General features: G+C 44.8%; 1 protein-coding gene across 1 annotated transcript in view; it reads left to right on the top strand.

The window, feature by feature from the left end:
* SUMO3 (small ubiquitin like modifier 3) overlaps window positions 1-21829 on the top strand; it is a 51881-nt gene that overhangs the window by 2735 nt on the left and 27317 nt on the right. The window contains exon 2 of the mRNA XM_033947010.1: window positions 14915-15043. Coding sequence (XP_033802901.1) covers window positions 14915-15043 — 129 coding nt within the window. The remainder of the gene's footprint in view (window positions 1-14914; window positions 15044-21829) is intronic.

Raw genomic sequence — 21829 nt, 5'->3', positions numbered from 1 at the left:
GTACACCCTTTATATCCATCAATAAAGTTTTCATGCATTGAAGGACTAAAAACACATTTAATCAAAGATGTGCATTTAGTGCTATGAATTGCTAAGTCTTTTCCAGATATGTCTTGAACTAATTCTCCAAGATGGTTCGCAGTAGATATGCTGGAATGACAAGCTATGTGTACAACCAATTTTAGCAACTTTCAATGTCATGTTGGGACCTTTTGTTCTGCTGTGACATCCAACATCGAAAAGATTCCTCATGTTCGAAAAAGGTGCAGCATTGTTTCGGTGCTTCTCAGTTTAGTTGTGTGCCTTCAAATCACTATGGTGAACATGCATGTCACATCAGCAGTATTTGCAAGATGCTTTTGTGTCATCAGCCGGTATTTTCTTGATCCATCCCTTAAACTCTGCTTCTTTTTCTCAAACGGCACAGTATTTCTTCTCGTACTTGGACCGTTTACTCATGATGGTAGAGGTCTGAAGCACTATCGGCCTTAAGTTGTGAATGAGTTGGAATAGTGAAATGTACTGTTTTACAGACCAGATGTGTCAATTCCTAATTGTTGTATGAGAAGAGGAGCTAAGGCCCTTGTTTTTCCAAGACTTCTCTGAGATTAAAAGAATATAAGAAAAATGTTGTCCCTAATTGTAAGTTGCAAATCAGAATTTTTTAAAATAAACATAGCATGAAAACCTCAGCTTATGATTTCCAGTTGTGTACAAAACCCTCCCAGTCTACAAGCGGCTGTGGAACAGGCCACTACTTCTGCTGGACCAGACCTGAATGTTTATTTGAACTATGGAGCTGTATAAGAATTGCCACTGCTGGGTCAGACCAGTGCCCAGGAGACCGCTCAGGCCCAGTTTCTCTAATCTTTTGCTGTAGGCAACTCATCCAGTCCCTTAACCATCTTAGTCGCTCTTCTCTGGATCCTTTTGAGTAGTACCGTGTCCTTCTTCATGTACGGCGACCACTGCTGGATACAGTACTCCAGGTGAGGGCGCACTATGGCCCGGTACAGCGGCATGATAGCCTTCTCCAATCTGTTCGTGATCCCCTTCTTTATCATTCCTAGCGTTCTGTTCGCCCTTTTCGCCACCACCACACATTGCGGAAGACAGCTTCATCGCCTTGTCGATCATAGCTCCCAAGTCTCTTTCCTGGGAGGTCTCTCCAAGTACTGCCCCGGACATCCTGTATTCGTGCATGAGATTTTTGTTACATGCATCACTTTACACTTATCCAAGTTGAACCTCATCTGCCATGTCGATGCCCATTCCTCAAGCTTGATTATGTCACGTTGCAGATCTTCACAATCCCCCTGTGTCTTCACTACTCTGAATAACTTTATATCATCTGCAAATTTAATCACCTTACTCTTCGTACCAATGTCCAGATCGTTTATAAACATAGTAACATAGTAGATGACGGCAGATAAAGACCCGAATGGTCCATCCAGTCTGCCCAACCTGATTCAATTTAAAATTTTATTTATTTTTTTTTTTTCTTCTTAGCTATTTCTGGGCAAGAATCCAAAGCTTTACCCGGTACTATGCTTGGGTTCCACCTGCCGAAATCTCTGTTAAGACTTACTCCAGCCCATCTACACCCTCCCAGCCATTGAAGCCCTCCCCTGCCCATCCTCCACCAAACGGCCATACACAGACACAGACCGTGCAAGTCTGCCCAGTAACTGGCCTTAGTTCAATATTTAATATTATTTTCTGATTCTAAATCTTCTGTGTTCATCCCACGCTTCTTTGAACTCAGTCACAGTTTTACTCTCCACCACCTCTCTCGGGAGCGCATTCCAGGCATCCACTACCCTCTCCGTAAAGTAGAATTTCCTAACATTGCCCCTGAATCTACCACCCCTCAACCTCAAATTATGTCCTCTGGTTTTACCATTTTCCTTTCTCTGGAAAAGATTTTGTTCTACGTTAATCCCCTTTAAGTATTTGAACGTCTGAATCATATCTCCCCTGTCTCTCCTTTCCTCTAGGGTATACATATTCAGGGCTTCCAGTCTCTCCTCATACGTCTTCTGGCGCAAGCCTCCTATCATTTTCATCGCCCTCCTCTGGACCGCCTCAAGTCTTCTTACGTCTTTCGCCAGATACGGTCTCCAAAACTGAACACAATACTCCAAGTAGGGCCTCACCAATGACCTGTACAGGGGCATCAACACCTTCTTCCTTCTACTGACTACGCCTCTCTTTATACAGCCCAGAATCCTTCTGGCAGCAGCCACTGCCTTGTCACACTGTTTTTTCGCCTTTAGATCTTCGGACACTATCACCCCAAGGTCCCTCTCCCCGTCCGTGCATATCAGCTTCTCTCCTCCCAGCATATACGGTTCCTTCCTATTATTAATCATTACTCTGCATTTCTTTGCATTGAATTTTAGTTGCCAGGCATTAGACCATTCCTCTAACTTTTGCAGATCCTTTTTCATATTCTCCACTCCCTCTTCGGTGTCTACTCTGTTACAAATCTTGGTATCATCTGCAAAAAGGCACACTTTTCCTTCTAACCCTTCAGCAATGTCACTTACATACATATTGAACAGGATTGGCACCAGCACCGAACCCTGAGGGACTCCACTAGTCACCTTTCCTTCCTTCGAGCGACTTCCATTAACCACCACCCTCTGGCGTCTGTCCGACAGCCAGTTTCTGACCCAGTTCACCACTTTGGATCCTAACTTCAGCCCTTCAAGTTTGTTCAACAGCCTCCTATGAGGAACTGTATCAAAGGCTTTGCTGAAATCCAAGTAAATTACATCTAGCATATGTCCTCGATCCAGCTCTCTGGTTACCCAATCAAAAAATTCAATCAGGTTCGTTTGGCACGATTTACCTTTTGTAAAGCCATGTTGCCTCGGATCCTGTAACCCCTTAGATTCAAGGAAATACACTATCCTTTCTTTCAGCAACACTTCCATTATTTTTCCAACAACTGAAGTGAGGCTCACCGGCCTGTAGTTTCCTGCTTCATCCCTGTGACCACTTTTATGAATAGGGACCACATCCGCTCTCCTCCAATCCCCAGGAATCACTCCCGTCTCCAGAGATTTGTTGAACAAGTCTTTAATAGGACTCGCCAGAACCTCTCTGAGCTCCCTTAGTATCCTGGGATGGATTCCGTCTGGTCCCATCGCTTTGTCCACCTTCAGTTTTTCAAGTTGCTCATAAACACCCTCCTCCGTGAACGGCGCAGAATCTACTCCATTTTCTCGTGTAACTTTGCCAGACAATCTCGGTCCTTCTCCAGGATTTTCTTCTGTGAACACAGAACAGAAGTATTTGTTTAGCACATTTGATTTCTCCTCATCACTCTCCACATATTTGTTCCCAGCATCTTTTAGCCTAGCAATTCCATTTTTTATCTTCCTCCTTTCACTAATATATCTGAAAAAATTTTTATCTCCCTTTTTTACATTTTTAGCCATTTGTCCTTCCGCCCGTGCTTTCGCCAGATGTATCTCTCTTGGCTTCTTTCAGTTTCACCCTGTAGTCCTTTCTGCTCTCCTCTTCTTGGGTTTTTTTATATTTCATGAACGCCAACTCTTTCGCCTTTATTTTCTCAGCCACTAGGTTGGAGAACCATATCGGCTTCCTTTTTCTCTTGTTTTTATTGATTTTCTTTACATAAAGGTCCTTAGCCATTTTTATCGCTCCTTTCAGCTTAGACCACTGTCTTTCCACTTCTCTTATGTCCTCCCATCCTAACAGCTCTTTCTTCAGGTACTTTCCCATTGCATTAAAGTTCGTACGTTTGAAATCTAGGACTTTAAGTATCGTGCGGCCGCTCTCCACTTTAGCCGTTATATCAAACCAAACCGTTTGATGATCGCTACTACCCAGGTGAGCACCCACTCGAACATTAGAGATACTCTCTCCATTTGTGAGGACCAGATCCAATATCGCTTTTTCCCTTGTGGGTTCCATCACCATTTGTCTGAGCAGAGCCTCTTGAAAGGCATCCACAATCTCCCTACTTCTTTCCGATTCCGCAGACGGAACATTCCAGTCCGCATCCGGCAGGTTGAAATCTCCCAACAGCAGAACCTCCTCTTTCCTTCCAAACTTTTGGATATCCACAATCAGATCCTTATCAATTTGCTGCGATTGAGTCGGAGGTCTGTAGACTACACCCACGTAGATAGAAGTTCCATCTTCTCTTTTCAGAGCAATCCATATCGCTTCTTCCTCTCCCCAGGTCCCTTGCATTTCGGTCGCTTGGATATTGATCTTTACATAGAGAGCTACTCCTTCACCTTTATGACCATCTCTGTCCTTCCTAAAAAGATTATATCCTGGTATGTTTGCATCCCATCCATGTGATTCACTGAACTATGTCTCTGTGATAGCAACAATATCTAGATCTGCCTCTAATATCAGGGCTTGCAGATCATGAACTTTGTTGCTTAGACTGCGAGCATTTGTGGTCATCGCTTTCCAGCTATTTTTCAGCGATAATCTCCTTTTTTGTATGGATTTTTGTGTCGTTTCACTTTCCGTTGCAATACTAAGAAATGAGTTGCTGATATTGCTTATGTTGCAGCCTTTACTACTATCACATCTTTTCTTTTGCCGGGGGTGGTCTCTATAATTGTCCTTCATACATACACCACCCCCACCTTCTAGTTTAAATGCCTAGAAAAATATTGTCTAAATTTCTCTGCAAGGTTTCTTTTTCCTGCTGTAGTAATATGTAGCCCATCAGTGCAATATAGCTTCTTGTCCTTTAATGTATTTCCCCATCCTCCTATGTACCTGAAGCCTTCTTGATGACACCAGGCTCTGAGCCATCTATTAAAGTCCTCTGTGTTTTTCACTCTTTGCTCTCCTTTTCCATATGCAGGCAGTATCTCAGAAAAAGCTAAAGTCTTTACAAAAGGTTTCACGCCCTCACCAAGCTCCCGAAAAGCTTTCTGTGCTGCAAGTGTGGAGTTGTTGGCCAGGTCATTTGTTCCCAGATGGATAACAACATCAGTGTTAAAATCCTTAGTTTCTTCCTTAATTATAGTCAGTATTTGCCTGGAACTCCTGGTAGCTGAGGATCCTGGAAGACATTTCACTATTTTGGTCTCCTCGCCCTGTGTTCCAAGGTTAATGCCTCTGATGATGGAATCCCCCAACAGTAATAGTTTTCTGTTTTTGGCTTTTTTATTTGTACTTAGGGTGCGCTTGTTCTCTTGAGTTACCTTCATTGGTTCCAGTCCCACCTCCCTTCTGTTTTCCTGAGTATCGCAGTGCACTAGTGGAGCGAAGGTATTCTGTAGAGGTAATATTAGTGAAGGTGGATGTTTCTGTGTTACATGTCGCAGTCTTCCTGAGCCTACTGTGACCCATTTATTCCTGGGCTGTTTTATTCTTTGAGGTAGAGGTGGTAAGTTGGTATGATTTTGTGGAGTGATGGAAGCTGCTTTAATTGTATTCAATTCCTGTTTAAGTTTGCAGAGCTCCTCCTTAATACTGGCAAGTTGAAGACAGATGGGGCAAGCCTTAAGCCTCCAAATAGTATGTCTTGGAATTAAAGCACCACAGTGATTGCATAGAATAAAGGTCATCTTGATTGGTTGTGAAGTGACTTGATTTGAGTAGTCCTGATTATATGGGTCTCTATATATGAATAGTGGTCCCTGGGGTTGGTGGGACTATAAGTAAGACTACTAGTAAGGCAGAAATATAGGCTCTATACTACCTAAAACACAGTATTTTAAACAAAACTGCAGGTTCTATCAGTGCTACCCTAAAACACAGGATTTATAACAAGATTTTCCCTACTTTAGTCACCCTGAGCCACAGGCACCAGAAATATAGGTTCTATTCCACCTAAAACACAGTATTTAAACAAAACTGCAGGTTCTAGCAGTGCTACCCTAAAACACAGGATTTATAACAGGATTTTCCCTACTTTAGTCACCCTGAGCCACAGGCACCAGAAATATAGGCTCTATACCACCTAAAACACAGTATTTTAAACAAAAATGCAGGAAGAGGAAATAAGATTTAACAGAGGAAAGAGAAGGATTTTTTTGTGCTTTTTTATATTTTTTTTAGTAAGAAACAGGGAGGAGAAGAGAAATTAAGCAGATATAATGCTGAAAACCAGTCAAAAGAGCAGAATATGAAATGCTGAGTAACTTAGCTTTTAGATGTTTACAGGGCAGCCTTGTTCACAGATGTTGAAGAGCACGGGTCCAAGCACCGAGCCCTGAGGCACCCCACTGGTGATGCTCTTCCAGTCCGAGTATTGTCGATTTACCTCCACCCTCGATTCCATTGGTTTGCAATTTTCCGAAGTAGTCATTTATATGGAACCATGTCAAACGCCTTCTGAAAATCCAGATATACAATGTCGACCAGGTCGCCTTTGTTATCTGTCTGTTTACTCCCTCAAAGAAGTGCAGCAAGTTCGTCAAACACGGTCTGCCTTTGCTAAAACCGTGCTGACTGGTCCTCATCAGCCCATGTCCATCAAGGTGATCAATGATGCGGTCCTTTATCAGCAACTCTACCATCTTTCCCGGTACCGAGGTCAGACTCACCGGTCTGTAGTTTCCCGGATCTCCCCTCGAACCTTTCTTGAAGATCGGCGTAACATTCGCCACCTTCCAGTCTTCCGGAATCTTTCCCGATTTGATCGACAGATTGGCTATTAGTTGAAGCAGTTCAGCTATGGTCCCTTTCAGTTCCTTGATGACCCTTGGATGGATGCCATCCGGTCCCAAGGATTTATCGCTCTTAAGCCTATCAATCTGCCTACATACCTCCTCTATACTGACCGTCAATCCTGTCAGCTTTCCATCTTCGTTTCCAGCATATAGCCTGATGGGTTCCAGTATGCTGTGTAAATCTTCTTCGGTAAATACAGCCGCAAAAAATATGTTCAGTTTGTCGGCGATTTTTTTTGTCCTCCTTTAGCTCTCCCTTTAGTCCATGGTCATCCAACGGTCCCACTGCTTCCTTTGCTGGTCATTTCCCCTTAATATATCGAAAGAATGGCTTGAAGTTCTTCGCCTCCTTGGCTATTTTTTCCTCGTAGTCTCTTTTGGCCCCTTTTACCGCCTTATGGCACCTGCGTTGATGTTGTTTGTGCTTGATCCTGTTTTCATCCGTTTTTGACTTTTTCCATTCCTTAAACAAAGTTTTCTTGTCTCTGATCGCTTCCTTCACCTCTACAGTGAGCCACGCCGGTTCTTTTTCCTCTTGGATCCCTTGTTGACGTGGTATATATAGATTTTGCGCCTCGGTGACTGTGTCCTTAAAAAGGGACCAAGCTTGCTCTAGAGTTTTTACAGTGCTTAGCCTCTTCTTAATCTTCTTCCCTACCATGAGTCTCATCCCTTTGTAATTCCCTTTTCGGAAGTTTAGTGCCGTTTTGGACCGATGTTTCTCCCCTGCGTTCAGATAGAAGCGGATCATATTGTGATCGCTGTTTCCCAGCGCCCCTTTTACTTCTACATCTTGTGCTGGTCCTCGCAGGCAATTTAGAATTAAGTCCAGAATTGCATTTCCTCTAGTATTTTCCTTGACAAGTTGTTCCAGGCAGCAATTGCCTACAGCATCCAAGAACTTGGTCTCCCTAACGCAGAAGTGCCTTTACGGCAAACAGTACTAGAGGGCCCCCTGAAGGCTGGCATTGTTCCCCTTTGTTCCACCAGCATCCACCTAAACTTCCCAGTCTAACTTTAGAAGTTAATTACTGCCTGCAGAGGACTGCCTATGCTGGAGCGTTTCTAACAGTCACTCATGGCCTCTGCTGCACTCTCCCTCTGCTGTGGTACGTCCCACGCTCAAACAGGCTTCCTGTCACCACCTCCTGTGCTCACTGCTCCAGTGCATGCTGTTCCGGTCCCATTGTGAATTTTCATTGGTTCAGCTGGGGCACGTGGACCAATCACAAATGACCTCAGATTCCCTAAGGTCATTTGTGATTGGCTCTTTGGGCTGCAGCAGAACCAATGTAAAAAAAATCAGGACGTTTGCCAGCAAACCCGTTACCTACACCAAATAAGCCCAATTCAGAAAAAACTCCCAAAACATGCCAAAGCCCTTTATTTTCTGCCGTGGGGCTTAAAAACTAGCCCAATTTGGCAGAAAAACTACCCAACTGGCAACACTGGTACCATAGCCGTTGCTTCCCATTAGTCCCTTTTGCAGAAGGGTGTCACTCAAAACTCTCAACTCTTCCCCTTCAGCAGTGGAGAACAGCTCCCCTTCAATTTTTCCTTCTGCAAGCAAACTGAGAAGGTATACAGTACTCCCCCCGATATTCGCGGAGGTTCCGTTCCAGGAACCCCCGTGAATGTTGAAAAATCATGAATACGGTTTTTAGCAGGGGAGACAGGAGAGGGCAGCCGGAGCACCGGTGAGTGAAGGAAATCACTCATGGTATACTCCGACCACTTCTTCCTGTACTAAAGTCAGGCCTCACCAATCAGGAGCTGCGTGTCAAAGCATGACCCAATACAGTGGCATGATAACCTTCTCCGATCTGTTCGTGATCCCCCTTCTTTATCATTCCTAGCATTCTGTTCGCCCTTTTTGCTGCCGCCTCACATTGCGTGGACGGCTTCATCGACTTGTTGATCATAACTCCCAGCGACACTTATAGTTTGTGGTGCTGCCTTTCAGATTGGCTATGGCTCAGTGCACTTTTACCAAAGAGATGATGGTAGTAGTGGCTCACCTCTGCAGGATGGGTATTCAGGTGCATCCTTACCTGGACGATTGGCTAATCAGTGCCCCCTCTCATCAAGAGGATCTACTCCAAAGACTTGGCTGGATAGTCAACTTCCAAAAAAGTCAATGACAGCTGACTCAGTGCCTGGAATATCTGGGAATCCGCTTCGACATAGTGCAAGGCAGTGTTATTTTCCTGAACTAGGCAGATCTCGGATATCTTAGCATTCCAAGTCCTACGACTTGGCATTACCTGCAAGTACTGGGTTTGATTGCAGCCTTCCTGGAAGTCATTCCCTGGGTGAGAGCACGTATGTGTCCACTCCAGGATTCTCTTCTCTCCAGGTGGTCCCTACAAAGACACACACTACAGGACGTGGGATACAAAACACAGTTTAAATTGATGGCTTCAATGGGATGCCTTATTGAGGGGCATGCCTCTGAGTCACCTCATGGCTGACGTCAGCCTCAACAGCTGGGGAGCCCACTTGTGCGGTCTCCCTCTTCAGGGCACATGGACCCTGTTGGAGAGCAAGTGGTCCATAAATTGTCTGGAATTGATCCATTTGGTTGGTGCTGAAGGAGTTAGTCTTTCCTGTCAGGAAGGGCAGTCAGAGTGTTCCCCGACAGTGCCACCGCAGTAGCTTACATTTATAGATGAGGAGGCACCAGAAGTGCATCCCTATACCTGGAAGCACAAAGTTTGTTCCAGTGGGCGGAAGTCCACCTGCAAGCCCTCTCGGCTGACCATGTGGCAGGTGTAGAGAACATCCAGGCAGGCAGACTCTGGAATGGATCCAGGAGAGTGGACCTTGTTCCAGAGTGTGTTCAGCCTCATTGTGCAGCACTGAGCAGACCGGAAATGGGTCTAATGGCCTTAGCTAAGAACACAAAAGCAACTCACTTCTACAATTGAAGGGCTGAGCTGGTACACACAGGGTTGGATGCCCTTGTTCAGCCCTTGCCCACCGACATCCTACTTCATATATTTCTTCCTTGGGCCATGGTGGGCCGGATCATCTGCAGAGTAGTAAGCCACAAGGGTCTGGTGGCTCCGGACTTGCCACATCAGCCTTGGTATGGGGATTTGGCATGCCTCCAAAGAGACAGATCTCTCAGGCTGCCGGTTCATCCTGGTCTACTCAGCCAGGGCCCAGTTTCTTTGGAGAATCCAAAGCACTTTGGTCTTTCGTCATGACTTTTGTGCACACAGCCCTAACTTATAAGGGTTACTTGAAGGTAGTCTTCTTGACCCTCCTGAGAGCAAAGAAACCTGTGACTTTTGCGGCTTATGTGAAGACCTGGAGGGCTTTTCGGTTATGGTACGCCAAGGAACAGGTGAAGCCTTATAGGGCTCCCATCTCGGTGATTCTAACATTCCTACAAGCCAGTCTTGAAAAAGGCCTTGCGGTTTCGTCTCTCAAGATGCAGGTAACTGGTCTCTCGTGCTTTAGGGCTCGAAGAGATAAGCAGTCACTGGCGTCTCATTCAGACTTCTACCGGTTTATGAAGGGGGTTCTCAGATTGCGTCTTCCACTGCATAGGCTGTTCCCATCTTGGGACCTTAATGTTATTCTGAAGGGTCTCTCTTGGGTTCTGTATGAGCCCCGGCGAGGAGTGTCCTTCTTGGATCTTATGGTTAAGACCATGTTTTTGGTTGCCATAGTCTCAGGTTTACGGAGTCTAGTGTTTCTCTGCAGACGGTACCTTTATTTCTACCGAAGGTTGTTTCTACCTTCCATGTCAATCAAGAGATTAGTTTACCCGCTTTTTACTCCACCGGTTCAGCGAAACAAGACAGGCTTTTGTGGAGGCTGGATATGCGCAAAGTCCTGTTTCACTATCTGTCTCTCCGATTACTTTTTTGTGCTGACTAGTCAATCAAAACGAGGCAAGCTAGCATCCAAAGCATTGATTGCCAGATGGATTTGTATGGCAATTTCTTCTTCCTACATTGCCTGTGATAAACAGCCCCCTATTTGAATCGCAGCACATTTGACTAGAGGTGTGGCTGCTTCCTGGGCAGAAGCCTGGGCTGTTTCACCTGATAAAAATTGTAAAACAGCGACTTGATCTATTCTCCATACCTTTACAAGCTTCTACAGAGTGGATGTGGCAGCTCATCTGTCCTTCCCTAGTCATTTGAGTATGCTCATTTGTCCTTCCCTAGACATCTGGTGAAACTTTGGTATGTCAACTACAGTACAGAATCCTATGTCTTTGCAACAGAATTGAAGATTAGTTCTTACCTTGTTAAATTTCTTTCTGTTATAAGAGATAGGATTCTGTATGACCCACTCTGTGCAGACCTATGATTCACCTGATTTCTGCCTTGGACATTACCAGTTTCTGTCACAGGACTACTACTGTTGTTTAGGATTGAGAAGAGACAAACTAACAGGTGCAGGAAGTCACCTCTTCCCTTTTATCCTTTGGGGTTTTTATCGTGTTTCCTTCATACACTTAGCAGGTTGGTTCCTAGCTACTCTTAAGCTTACTTTGTTGTGTATTAATAGTACTTAATCATTGTTTGTTTGTCAAAAGTTACAGAGCAGAACAGAATATGTATGGTTTGTTACCGGAGTGGTTCCCTGTGCCCCTCCTCTCTTCTTCTGTTTCAGTGAGGTTTGATTGGTTTGGTACTAACTGAAAGGGGCGCTGTTCTCCACTGTTGAAGGGGAGGAGTTGAGAGTTGTGAGTGACACCCTTCTGCAAAGTTTGTGACTACTGGGGAAGCTACAATAAAGAATCCTATGTCTTTAACAGAAAGAAGATTAATGAGGTGTGAGAACCTAATCTTCCGTTCTAACTGGTTTGGGCTGAAGTTATTGTAATTTTCAACATTGGCTGAAAATAATGATGTTTCCAGTGGAAGCTGTAAATTTTGTGCTCTGTCCAGTGTCTCCTTTTCTCCCTTCCTGAGCAGTAGTAATCCTTCTTCCCAGTCTCCCCTGAGTGTCTCCCCCCTACCTATAGCCCTCTATGCTTAGTTTATATTCACTGTAGCCTAGGCGTATAGTTGGGGCATTAGTGATCCCCATTCACACCTGCCCATTCTGGCTGTGTCCTCAAAATGGCTACCGCAACTGGGACATTGCTCCTGCTCTGACTACACTACTAGACATTTGGAAACCCATTTTGCCGAGAGCTTTCTCATGCCTAAAATCTCATGAATAATATAGCCTACTTGTTCTCATTATATCTCCAGGGTGTCTGCTATCTCTTTAGCGGATATTCTTTGATCGTCCAGGATTATGTAATGAATAGCATCTCTTGATTGATATGGAATTGTCACTTGAGTTGGTAGCATAGTATAGTAGATGACGGCAGATAAAGACCCGAATGGTCCATCCAGTCTGCCCAATCTGATTCAATTTAAATTATTATTATTATTTTTTTTTTTTCTTCTTAGCTATTTCTGGGCGAGAATCCAAAGCTTTACCCGGTACTGTGCTTGGGTTCCAACTGCCGAAATCTCTGTTAAGACTTACTCCAGCCCATCTACACCCTCCCAGCCATTGAAGCCCTCCCCTGCCCATCCTCCTCCAAACAGCCATGCACAGACACAGACCGTACAAGTCTGCCCAGTAACTGGCCTAGTTCAATCTTTAATATTATTTTCTGATTCTAAATCTTCTGTGTTCATCCCACGCTTCTTTGAACTCAGTCACAGTTTTACTCTCCACCACCTCTCTCGGGAGCGCATTCCAGGCATCCACTACCCTCTCCGTAAAGTAGAATTTCCTAACATTGCCCCTGAATCTACCACCCCTCAACCTCAAATTATGTCCTCTGGTTTTACCATTTTCCTTTCTCTGGAAAAGATTTTGTTCTACGTTAATCCCCTTTAAGTATTTGAACGTCTGAATCATATCTCCCCTGTCTCTCCTTTCCTCTAGGGTATACATATTCAGGGCTTCCAGTCTCTCCTCATACGTCTTCTGGCGCAAGCCTCCTATCATTTTCATCGCCCTCCTCTGGACCGCCTCAAGTCTTCTTACGTCTTTCGCCAGATACGGTCTCCAAAACTGAACACAATACTCCAAGTAGGGCCTCACCAATGACCTGTACAGGGGCATCAACACCTTCTTCCTTCTACTGACTACGCCTCTCTTTATACAGCCCAGAATCCTTCTGGCAGCAGCCACTGCCTTGTCACACTGTTTTTTCGCCTTTAGATCTTCGGACACTATCACCCCAAGGTCCCTCTCCCCGTCCGTGCATATCAGCTTCTCTCCTCCCAGCATATACGGTTCCTTCCTATTATTAATCCCCAAATGCATTACTCTGCATTTCTTTGCATTGAATTTTAGTTGCCAGGCATTAGACCATTCCTCTAACTTTTGCAGATCCTTTTTCATATTCTCCACTCCCTCTTCGGTGTCTACTCTGTTACAAATCTTGGTATCATCTGCAAAAAGGCACACTTTTCCTTCTAACCCTTCAGCAATGTCACTTACATACATATTGAACAGGATTGGCCCCAGCACCGAACCCTGAGGGACTCCACTAGTCACCTTTCCTTCCTTCGAGCGACTTCCATTAACCACCACCCTCTGGCGTCTGTCCGACAGCCAGTTTCTGACCCAGTTCACCACTTTGGGTCCTAACTTCAGCCCTTCAAGTTTGTTCAACAGCCTCTTATGAGGAACTGTATCAAAGGCTTTGCTGAAATCCAAGTAAATTACATCTAGCATATGTCCTCGATCCAGCTCTCTGGTCACCCAATCAAAAAATTCAATCAGGTTCGTTTGGCACGATTTACCTTTTGTAAAGCCATGTTGCCTCGGATCCTGTAACCCATTAGATTCAAGGAAATACACTATCCTTTCTTTCAGCAACACTTCCATTATTTTTCCAACAACTGAAGTTGTTGGAAACGTTCTTTATCTTTTGTGCTCCAATGTCATGTTCTAAACACTGCAACCTAGTTCTTGACTGTGGAATAGGAGGGGCACTTATCATGTAATGCAGGGGTGTCCAACCTTTTGGCTTCCCTGGGCCGTATTGGAAGAAAAATTTGAGGCCGCACAAACACTAATGCTAGCTGATGAGCAAAAAAAAGGTCAAGCAGGTCCCAAATTTGCAGTCACTAATATAGAAGATGTATGTATCTAATAAAAGCTCCACTTATAGTGCCAAGAGTCCCACTCCAATGGAAGAAAAAAGCCTCAGGTCTTACTGGTAGAGCCCAATGCTCAAACCACCTCCGCCCACATCATCGGCAAAAACTTCTGCTGGAAGTAAATTCATGCCACTGTAGTTATTTTAAAGGGAACTAAGATTCTCAATTAACAAAAAAAGTGTTTAAAATGTATAAATAAAGGAGTCTTGTGCGTAGCCATCGTTTCACGGAGTGCTGTTTCGTCATGGCTTAAGGGCTTTCAATTTCCCCACATAGTTTGTTTTTTGTTTACACGATCTCTTCAGTCTGCCTCCAGTGTACTTCACAGACTAGTTTAGCGCTCTCTAGCAGTCTTTCCCTTCTGCATACATGCATATACTGCAGCTATGTGTGTTCTGCGCTCCTCCTTTTATTGTTTTTAATTCAACCTAGTTTAGTTGTTTTCGTGTTGCCAGTAGATTTGAAGCTATTCCTGCTTGAGAATTCACAGACTTCGGTCTGTAGCTGTCAGGCCGATCCCTTTGGGGTACTTGTTAGCCAGTCTGCATAGTGTTCTTTGAAACTCAGGGTCGTCCCTGACCTACTCTCACTTCCTGATAAGCGGGGGGGGGGGGGGGGTCGAGCGCAAACTGTTAGGCACGCTTAGGGGGCTCAGCAGTGTTCTGCAGCGTGCCGGCTGCATTTTCGCACCTCCATCCGTCCTGGTGTGCATCCAGTGGTCCGAAGGGGTGGGGTATAGACAGACAGTGGAGTCTAACCGGCATCCCAAAGATCAGTTTGAAGGAAGCATTCTGAAACGGCTATTAAAAAAGTTGGAAGCAGGTATAGCACCAGTGTCTCTGGTATCAGTGAGTACAGACGAGCTGACAGGCTTCAACAAAGAACTTTAAAATCTATAGTTTCCAGTGTTCCTCTGTGTTCCCATCCAACTTTTCTGTTTTTTTTCCTCCCATTTGTGAGTATTTACATAAATGACATCAGTTGTTTTGCTGAGCTAATCCTTTAATATGCTTTTTTCTGTTCACTTGGAAAGACTACTCAGGTAAACCTCATATTTGATGAAATGTTTGTAATGTGTAAATTTTGACTTGACTCTTTCAGGAATGCGTAAAATCAGAGAATGACCACATCAATCTCAAGGTAGCTGGCCAGGATGGTTCAGTGGTCCAGTTTAAAATAAAACGACATACCCCTCTCAGCAAACTCATGAAAGCCTACTGTGACAGACAGGTAATAAATTCAAGTTTCAAGTTTATTTAAGACGTGATATACTGCTTTTATAAGCAAAGCCGTTTCCAATTTATACAAAGTATTAAAAAGCGTTAAAAAAAATATAAATAGTGGGAACAAATTCACAGTTACCTTATAGACATAACATGATACATAAGGGCAAATGAGGAAGATACATTGCTTAAAATAAAAGAAAGGGGAGGCAAAATACAAGAGGAGTAAAAGGAATCAGAGTTTAAAGATTCCTTTTACTCCTCTTGTATTTCGCCTCCCCTTTCTTTTATTTTAAGCAATGTATCTTCCTCATTTGCCCTTATGTATCATGTTATGTCTATAAGGTAACTGTGAATTTTTTTGAGGTCTTTTCTCTCACCAGGTGCTTTTTTCACATAAAGGGGTTGCCATTTTAGTATTACCTAGTCATTAATGTTGGAAAAATAATTTCCATGAACAAGCTAGATGTCACCTGCATAAGTGGGTAAAATTTTGCTTCAGCACTGACACAAGTGAGGAGTCTTCCAGGTTTTTCTGAGCACATGTGGGACTTCCCTTATAGCCATCTCTCATGACCCTCTCCTCAGAGAAGTTTTTCAAGCTGCGGAGATGACTTTTTTTTGTTTGCTTGTTTGTCTGACTCATTGACCTCCTTTCTAATTACCTTCTCTTTTCTTTTTCCTCCCAAGCCTTCCTCCTTCCCATCCATCCCTTTAAAACAAAAATAAGTTTATTTCTTGGCATCAATAACAGACCAATCCAGAAATGTGGTTTACATCCGTCAACCAGCAAATGGAAACACAGAAATACAGTAGTTCAACATGATTCATCTCTTAATGGTATTGTGCAGCCTTAGACTGCTCAGTGTTGCTCTGTCTCCCGTGGATGGATGACAGGCTAACATCGCTGCTTCTGAACTACTGGTAGTTCAAATGGCTTCTGAGTCAGTTAGGAAACTGGGCTTCAGTTGAGCTGAGGTACCTTTTTAAGGTTTTGGCTTCACACTATTGATTAATTCAAAAGGTTTTTATTTGGCTTGTAGTTCAAAGGGGCTGACTGAGCTCCCTATTTTCCCCCTCCCCACCTCCTCTTTATTTCCATGAATGAGGCTTTGAACCAGAGGGTTAAGATTCACTATGAAGTAGGGGATATGTATTTGGTTTTTTTGCTATTAAAATTAATAAGACAGTAGGGCTGTGCCTCAGAAATCTCCATGTTCCTGCCTACCACAAGGTTGGCAAATCAGCCGTGAGTATTCAGCATGCTACCTGCACCTACTTATATAGGATGAGATTTTTAGGCCAAAAAAAATGGCCCAAAAATGGTGGTTTTGTCCTATATTCCGGTTATCCCCCAGTGACCATCCGAAACCCTCCCAGACTTCCTGCAGGCCTGTCATTATGCCGGGACAAGAGTGATCCCTCCCGTCTCCTGCCCCGGCCAACACTAACAATTACCACCTTCCCTCCCTCGTGTACTTTTTCCCTGGTGGTCCAGCGTGTATCCTGCGCTGAACCCCTCTTGCTGATTTTGACGCTAGTAGCAAGCGGCACACCTGGGCAGGAGCAAGCTTTTCGTGCTCTCGGCCAGGAATGCACCGCTGCTTGATCGGCTGCCATGAGTCCCACGAGAACTGGCGGTAGCCTATCAAGGAGTGGTGCAGGGCCGGCCGGGAGCACGAAAAGCTCGCTCCTGCCCGGGTGCGCCGCTGGCTACTAGCGTTGAAATCGGCAGAAGGGGTTACACACTGGACCACGGGATACACACTGGACCACCAGGGAAAAGATACGCGAGGGAGGGTGGTAATTATTAGTGTCTGCTGGGGCAGGAGACGGGAGGGATCCCTCCTGTCCCGGCCTACCACTAGGTGGTTTCAGTTAAGGGGAAGGGTTAATCTTGTCACAAACCCCCTTGCAGTCCAGGGCTGTCGTGTGACAAACACACTGATTCGGGCGCGTCCCCTTCAACTAGGGGTACCTTCAGGATTTTTAGACGGCCCCAGACAACGGTCTAAGCCCCTCGAGATATAGGGTAAGTACAAGGTTTCACTATATCACCAAGCAAACGAGTTCTTTAGGAAAACATAAGTGGTTTATTCTGACCTTCAGGTCAAAAGATATGCAACAGCAAAACAATATCACTTTGCAGGTCATTGAACAAAAATAGTAAATTGGCAAAAATCAAACTTACAGTACATTTTCAAGCAGACAAGAACTCAGTAGGCAAAAATCGTCACAGCACACTCTGTTAGCAGTACAGCTTTTCTCTCAGCTCCTACGTGCAGGCACAAATCACACAGCTGAGACGGTTAATCTAATTAGCTCCCTGCAACGGGAGTCACAGTAACTTTCTTACAGTTCCAACTACACTTTAAACAGTGCAGCCTGCCTCTGGTTCATAAACTTGTCTTTGAATGCATTACTTGATTCAGACTTCAGGCAAGTATTATTCTCCAACTTCTCATGCTTATACAGCTCAATATATATATCCCCTTCTTCAGGTTTAACTTGGGCAGCAGAGAGAGGAAAAAAAAAACGATATGTAAAAGAAAACATAAAGCACAAACAGTTTCCCTGTTGCTGTATTCTTTCATTCAGAATTCCATACCTTCTATCTGGCCTTCTACCCTAGGGCCAGCTATTTCTACTTCCATGCCTTCTACCTGGTCTGGCACTGGATAGTTTGAAGGGGTTAAGATTTCCTCCAAATCCTGCATGGGATAATCCAACACGTTTTCCTCTGCTGCCCTGTTCCACAGCTCCTCTCCTGCCTTGGGCTGTGGGAGTGACTTGCCCTTGTCACTCGCTCCTCCCCTACCTGTTTGTCTCTGCCTGCTTTTAAACAGATCAGAGCCAATCCCCTTCAGCCTGTAGTGGGGGATGGGTTTTGGCTCTACAGCAGTTTTCCTCTGCCTGGGTTTTTCAACTGCAGCAACTTTCCTTGTGGCTTCTTTAGCTGTTCTAAAGCCCGGAAGCTGCTGTTGCCAACCTGCCTGCCTCTGTTCCAGCTCACTATCACTTTGATTATAGGGGCAAGGGAGGTCAGCCTCAAGTTGAGCGCCAGAATCAATCTGGTCCATTCTTCTGCACTTAATCCTATCAGGGACTGGACTAGTGCTGGTGCTGGGTTTGTCACAATCTGCTGGCTGGGTTGGAGGGCAGAGGGGAGTACAGGACAATAAAGCAAATTGTAACATCACTGATGAGGTTTACTCTTTGGTGGGAAGAGGGTCAGGGAAGGAAGGGGGGACAGTGTTCAGAGCCTGGCAGGGAAGAGGACTTGGTTCAGAGCCTGGTAGGGTTAGGGACTGAGTGCAAAGCCTTGCAGGGCAGGGAGGGAAGAGGGCTGGGTGCAGAACCTGGCAGGGAAGGGGGTCTGAGTGCAGAACCTGGCAGGGGAGAGTGTGAGAGAGGGGACACTGGGTACAGATCCCGACAGGGCATGGCACTTGAATATTCAGCCCCTGTCTTATATTCGAGTCATCCATTTTTCCTCCTTTTTGGGGGGAAAATGGGGGGGCTCGACTTATATTCGGATCAACTTATATTTGAGTATATATGGTTTTCACTTTTCCAATTCTGTCACTATTTATTCCTCTTGTGGCTACTTTAAATGTATGGTTTTTTAAAAAATGCAACTGTAATGCAAGTAATTTGCTCTGCTTTGTCAGAGGGTTTAGCTTATGAGATATGTTTGTGTACAGCAAGTGTGAAGTAATTTAACCAAATTCTTCTCTCTAATGTGAATTTGCATGTTTTATATTCAACTAAGTCTCTGAGAAGGCGTTTGTAACCTTGAATGTTTTCAACTTGAGCTGAGGAAATGTTTACTATTTTGGAGGAAGTGATAGGCTTGGTCAGAGCTGAGGCCCTAACATGGCTGACATGGTCATGCCAGATTCATTTCTAAGGTGAGAAGTGGATGGGTTTTGGACAGGTTTCTTTTACTTTGCACTCTTTTACCAGTTAGTGGCTCCTTCTTAGAATACTATTCCTGGTGGAATTCTGCGAGTGCCAGATAGTGGTTCGCATAAACAGTCAAGTCTGCTAGCACAGGAGGAGGAAATGACCTGCTGTGCAGCGGGTCACTTCCTCCTCTACTACCTGTGTCTGCAGAATTCTATGCATTCTGAAGGGGTGAAGAATTTTGCACAAATTCTGCATTTGCAGAATTCCACCAGGAGTAGAATACTTTCACAGGAGTTGGAGCAGTATAGTCACAGCCTGTGGCATGGAATGAGCACACTTTTCTGCAGTGGAAACTTCAGCAGAGGGAATGTTTGATTCAACTGCAAAAACCTCAAGGCTTGCTTAGTACTACAGAGTTTTTGGGAAACTTAGTCTCTTCACTTCCAGGGGAAATATGATATTATTGAACAGAATTATCAGTTAGCGTCTCAGTGTTTGCATACTTAGTTCTACTCTGATGCTTTCCTAACATTAAGGGTTCTAATTTCCTTTCTTAGGGCTAGATTCATAAATCGGTTTGCGATCCCTTAGCAACCAAATTTCCCTCCGGCCTGATTCACTTACCTCTCTGCCAACCATCCTTCGATCTGCGCATGAAAATGAGGGCAACGGCATGCAAAGTAGGCAGGTCATATTGGAGCTCTGGGATTGGGAGCTAGCTCACCCCAGGTTCATCCACTAGTGGGTGTAGCACAGGCTGATCGGCTCCCTGGAATCATGACCGGGATCGGAGCTGGACTGTGTGCCACCACCAGGTGGGTTGTGCAATGTATCCGAGGATGGCAGAGGTCACCGACCGTGGTTGTCAGGCCGATGGGACAGTCAGAACACTTGAAATCCAGCTTTCCAGCTTCCAGAGGCTTTAGATCTCTCTACATGCTGTTTCAGCATTGGCTGCATTCTCTCCCATTCAGCACAATGGAACAGGGAGTAACAGAGTGACAGCCTGTTTTGGCAATTTTGGGGGGGGGGTCTTCAAAAGGGTTTTGGGTGGTTTTCCTGCATACCCTACTCCTCCTCACCACTAAAATAATAAAATCGCAGTTTTTTAGGGATTCCTGTTCCTTTCCTGAGCTATTTTATTGTAACATCGGCACCTGTGTTGGCCATCTTGGATTTTCCCCAATTTGAATGAAACTACCGTATATATTTTATCGTTAGGAGCTTCGTTTTTGCTCCAAACTTCACAGATGGCCTTCTCAGGTTGGGATGGGTTGGATTCATGCCTTGTTTGTGGCGGATGGCTGTTGGATGCGCAGCCGTGTTCCATTTGTGCTGCGGCCCACAAGGGGGTGAAGTTTGCACAGAAGTGGTGCCTTCCAAATCTAGGTAGCCTTTTGCCTAAACTTCTGTGAAAATCGCATCTGCGAGCTCTTGGAAGAGCACTGGTGGTATTTTGGTGAAACATAAGCGCGGTTCTGGAGAAAAGTCTTAATAAGTTGTCCAAGCACTCTATGTCTGAGGCGCACAGGGCAGTTTTTCCAAGTGCTTTGCTTCTCTGAAGGTGGATTCAGCTGTGGCTCAGGTCACCAGGCAACTTTCTTCCCTTCTGACGGAGGAGTGGTCCTGAAAGATGTTCAGGACAGACGTGTGGATTTCATCCTTAAGCACCTTTTTGATTCAGCTGTGGCTGGGGTCAAGGTAGCGACAGCTTGCCCTTTGTTGCACGGGTGTGCCACTCCAAACTTCGCCATGACCCTGACATTGTGGTGCTGCGTGATTTGGACTTTCTCATCTCCGAGGTGGATTATATGGTTGATGACATTCTGAAAGTTTTCGCCAAGCTGGGCGCTTATTCAGTGTCCACCCAGAGGATGCTGTGGATCAGGCAGTAGTCTGGGAACTCCTCCTCTAAGGCCACTTTGAGCAAGTTGCCTTTTATGGGACAAATTCTGTTCAGCCAGAGTCTGGATGTCCTCATGGCAAGTGTACAAGACCGCAAGCTGAATGCTTTGCCCGGAAATAATCAACAATACACTTTCACAAGAATGGATAATCAAAAGGGTAATAGTATTGGAACGTGAGCACATAGACCAATCTGAATGGAGGAAAAAAGGCCTCAGACAGGGGCCCGCCCGCCTCCACAATGGTGGAATAACGGTGTTCGAGCGGTCACTTCACTGGCCAAAAACCTCCTAGTAAAAGTGGTTCAAGCAAAGTGCTAGTTTCCAATTCTTTTGAAACTTTAGTGTAGAATAGAAGACAAAAAAACTTATCTTTCTTTCATCAAGATCGGTACACCAACGGTGGCCAGCGTTTCACTATAAAGCTGCCTCAGGGTGTAACAAATCCGATCCCACTTTAAATCGGACGCCAACAGCGTCTCAGAGATCTAAAGATTTGGAGCTTTAGAGGGTTTTAAACCCAAAACGGGAAACCTTATTTTTAAGCAAAAAGGATTCTTCATGAAATCAGGAGTTCCAGTCAGTAAGGTTTCACCCAACAAAAATAACCAAGAAAAACCCAAAATATAAGTCTTTCCTTTTCTTAGGAAGACTTGTGCTTGTATCAGTGCAGGGCACTGATCCCTCCAGCAGCAGCAGTGCTGGGAAAGGTGGTGCGCTCCACATGGTGATATGTTGCCAAGCTTTTGGTCCTCTATCCCACCTCGTGTACGTGGGGCAAACCCCCACCACCTTAGTTACAAACAGTCATCCTTCCACCAGGAAGAAAAGAAAAAAAAAACCTACAGCACAACAGGATAAGTCCAGCACAGCACTTATCAAAAGGATTAGCTCCTGCTTTAGACTCAGCAAGAGTAGCAAGGCACAACTTCAAAAATAGTCCCAATAATCAACCACGGATATTTATAATCCAGTTAAGA

This window comes from Geotrypetes seraphini, chromosome 5 (assembly GCF_902459505.1).
Source record: "Geotrypetes seraphini chromosome 5, aGeoSer1.1, whole genome shotgun sequence".
NCBI lineage: Eukaryota > Metazoa > Chordata > Amphibia > Gymnophiona > Dermophiidae > Geotrypetes > Geotrypetes seraphini.
The sequence above is the reverse complement of the archived record's forward strand: the minus strand, read 5'-3'. Positions and strand labels throughout refer to the sequence as shown.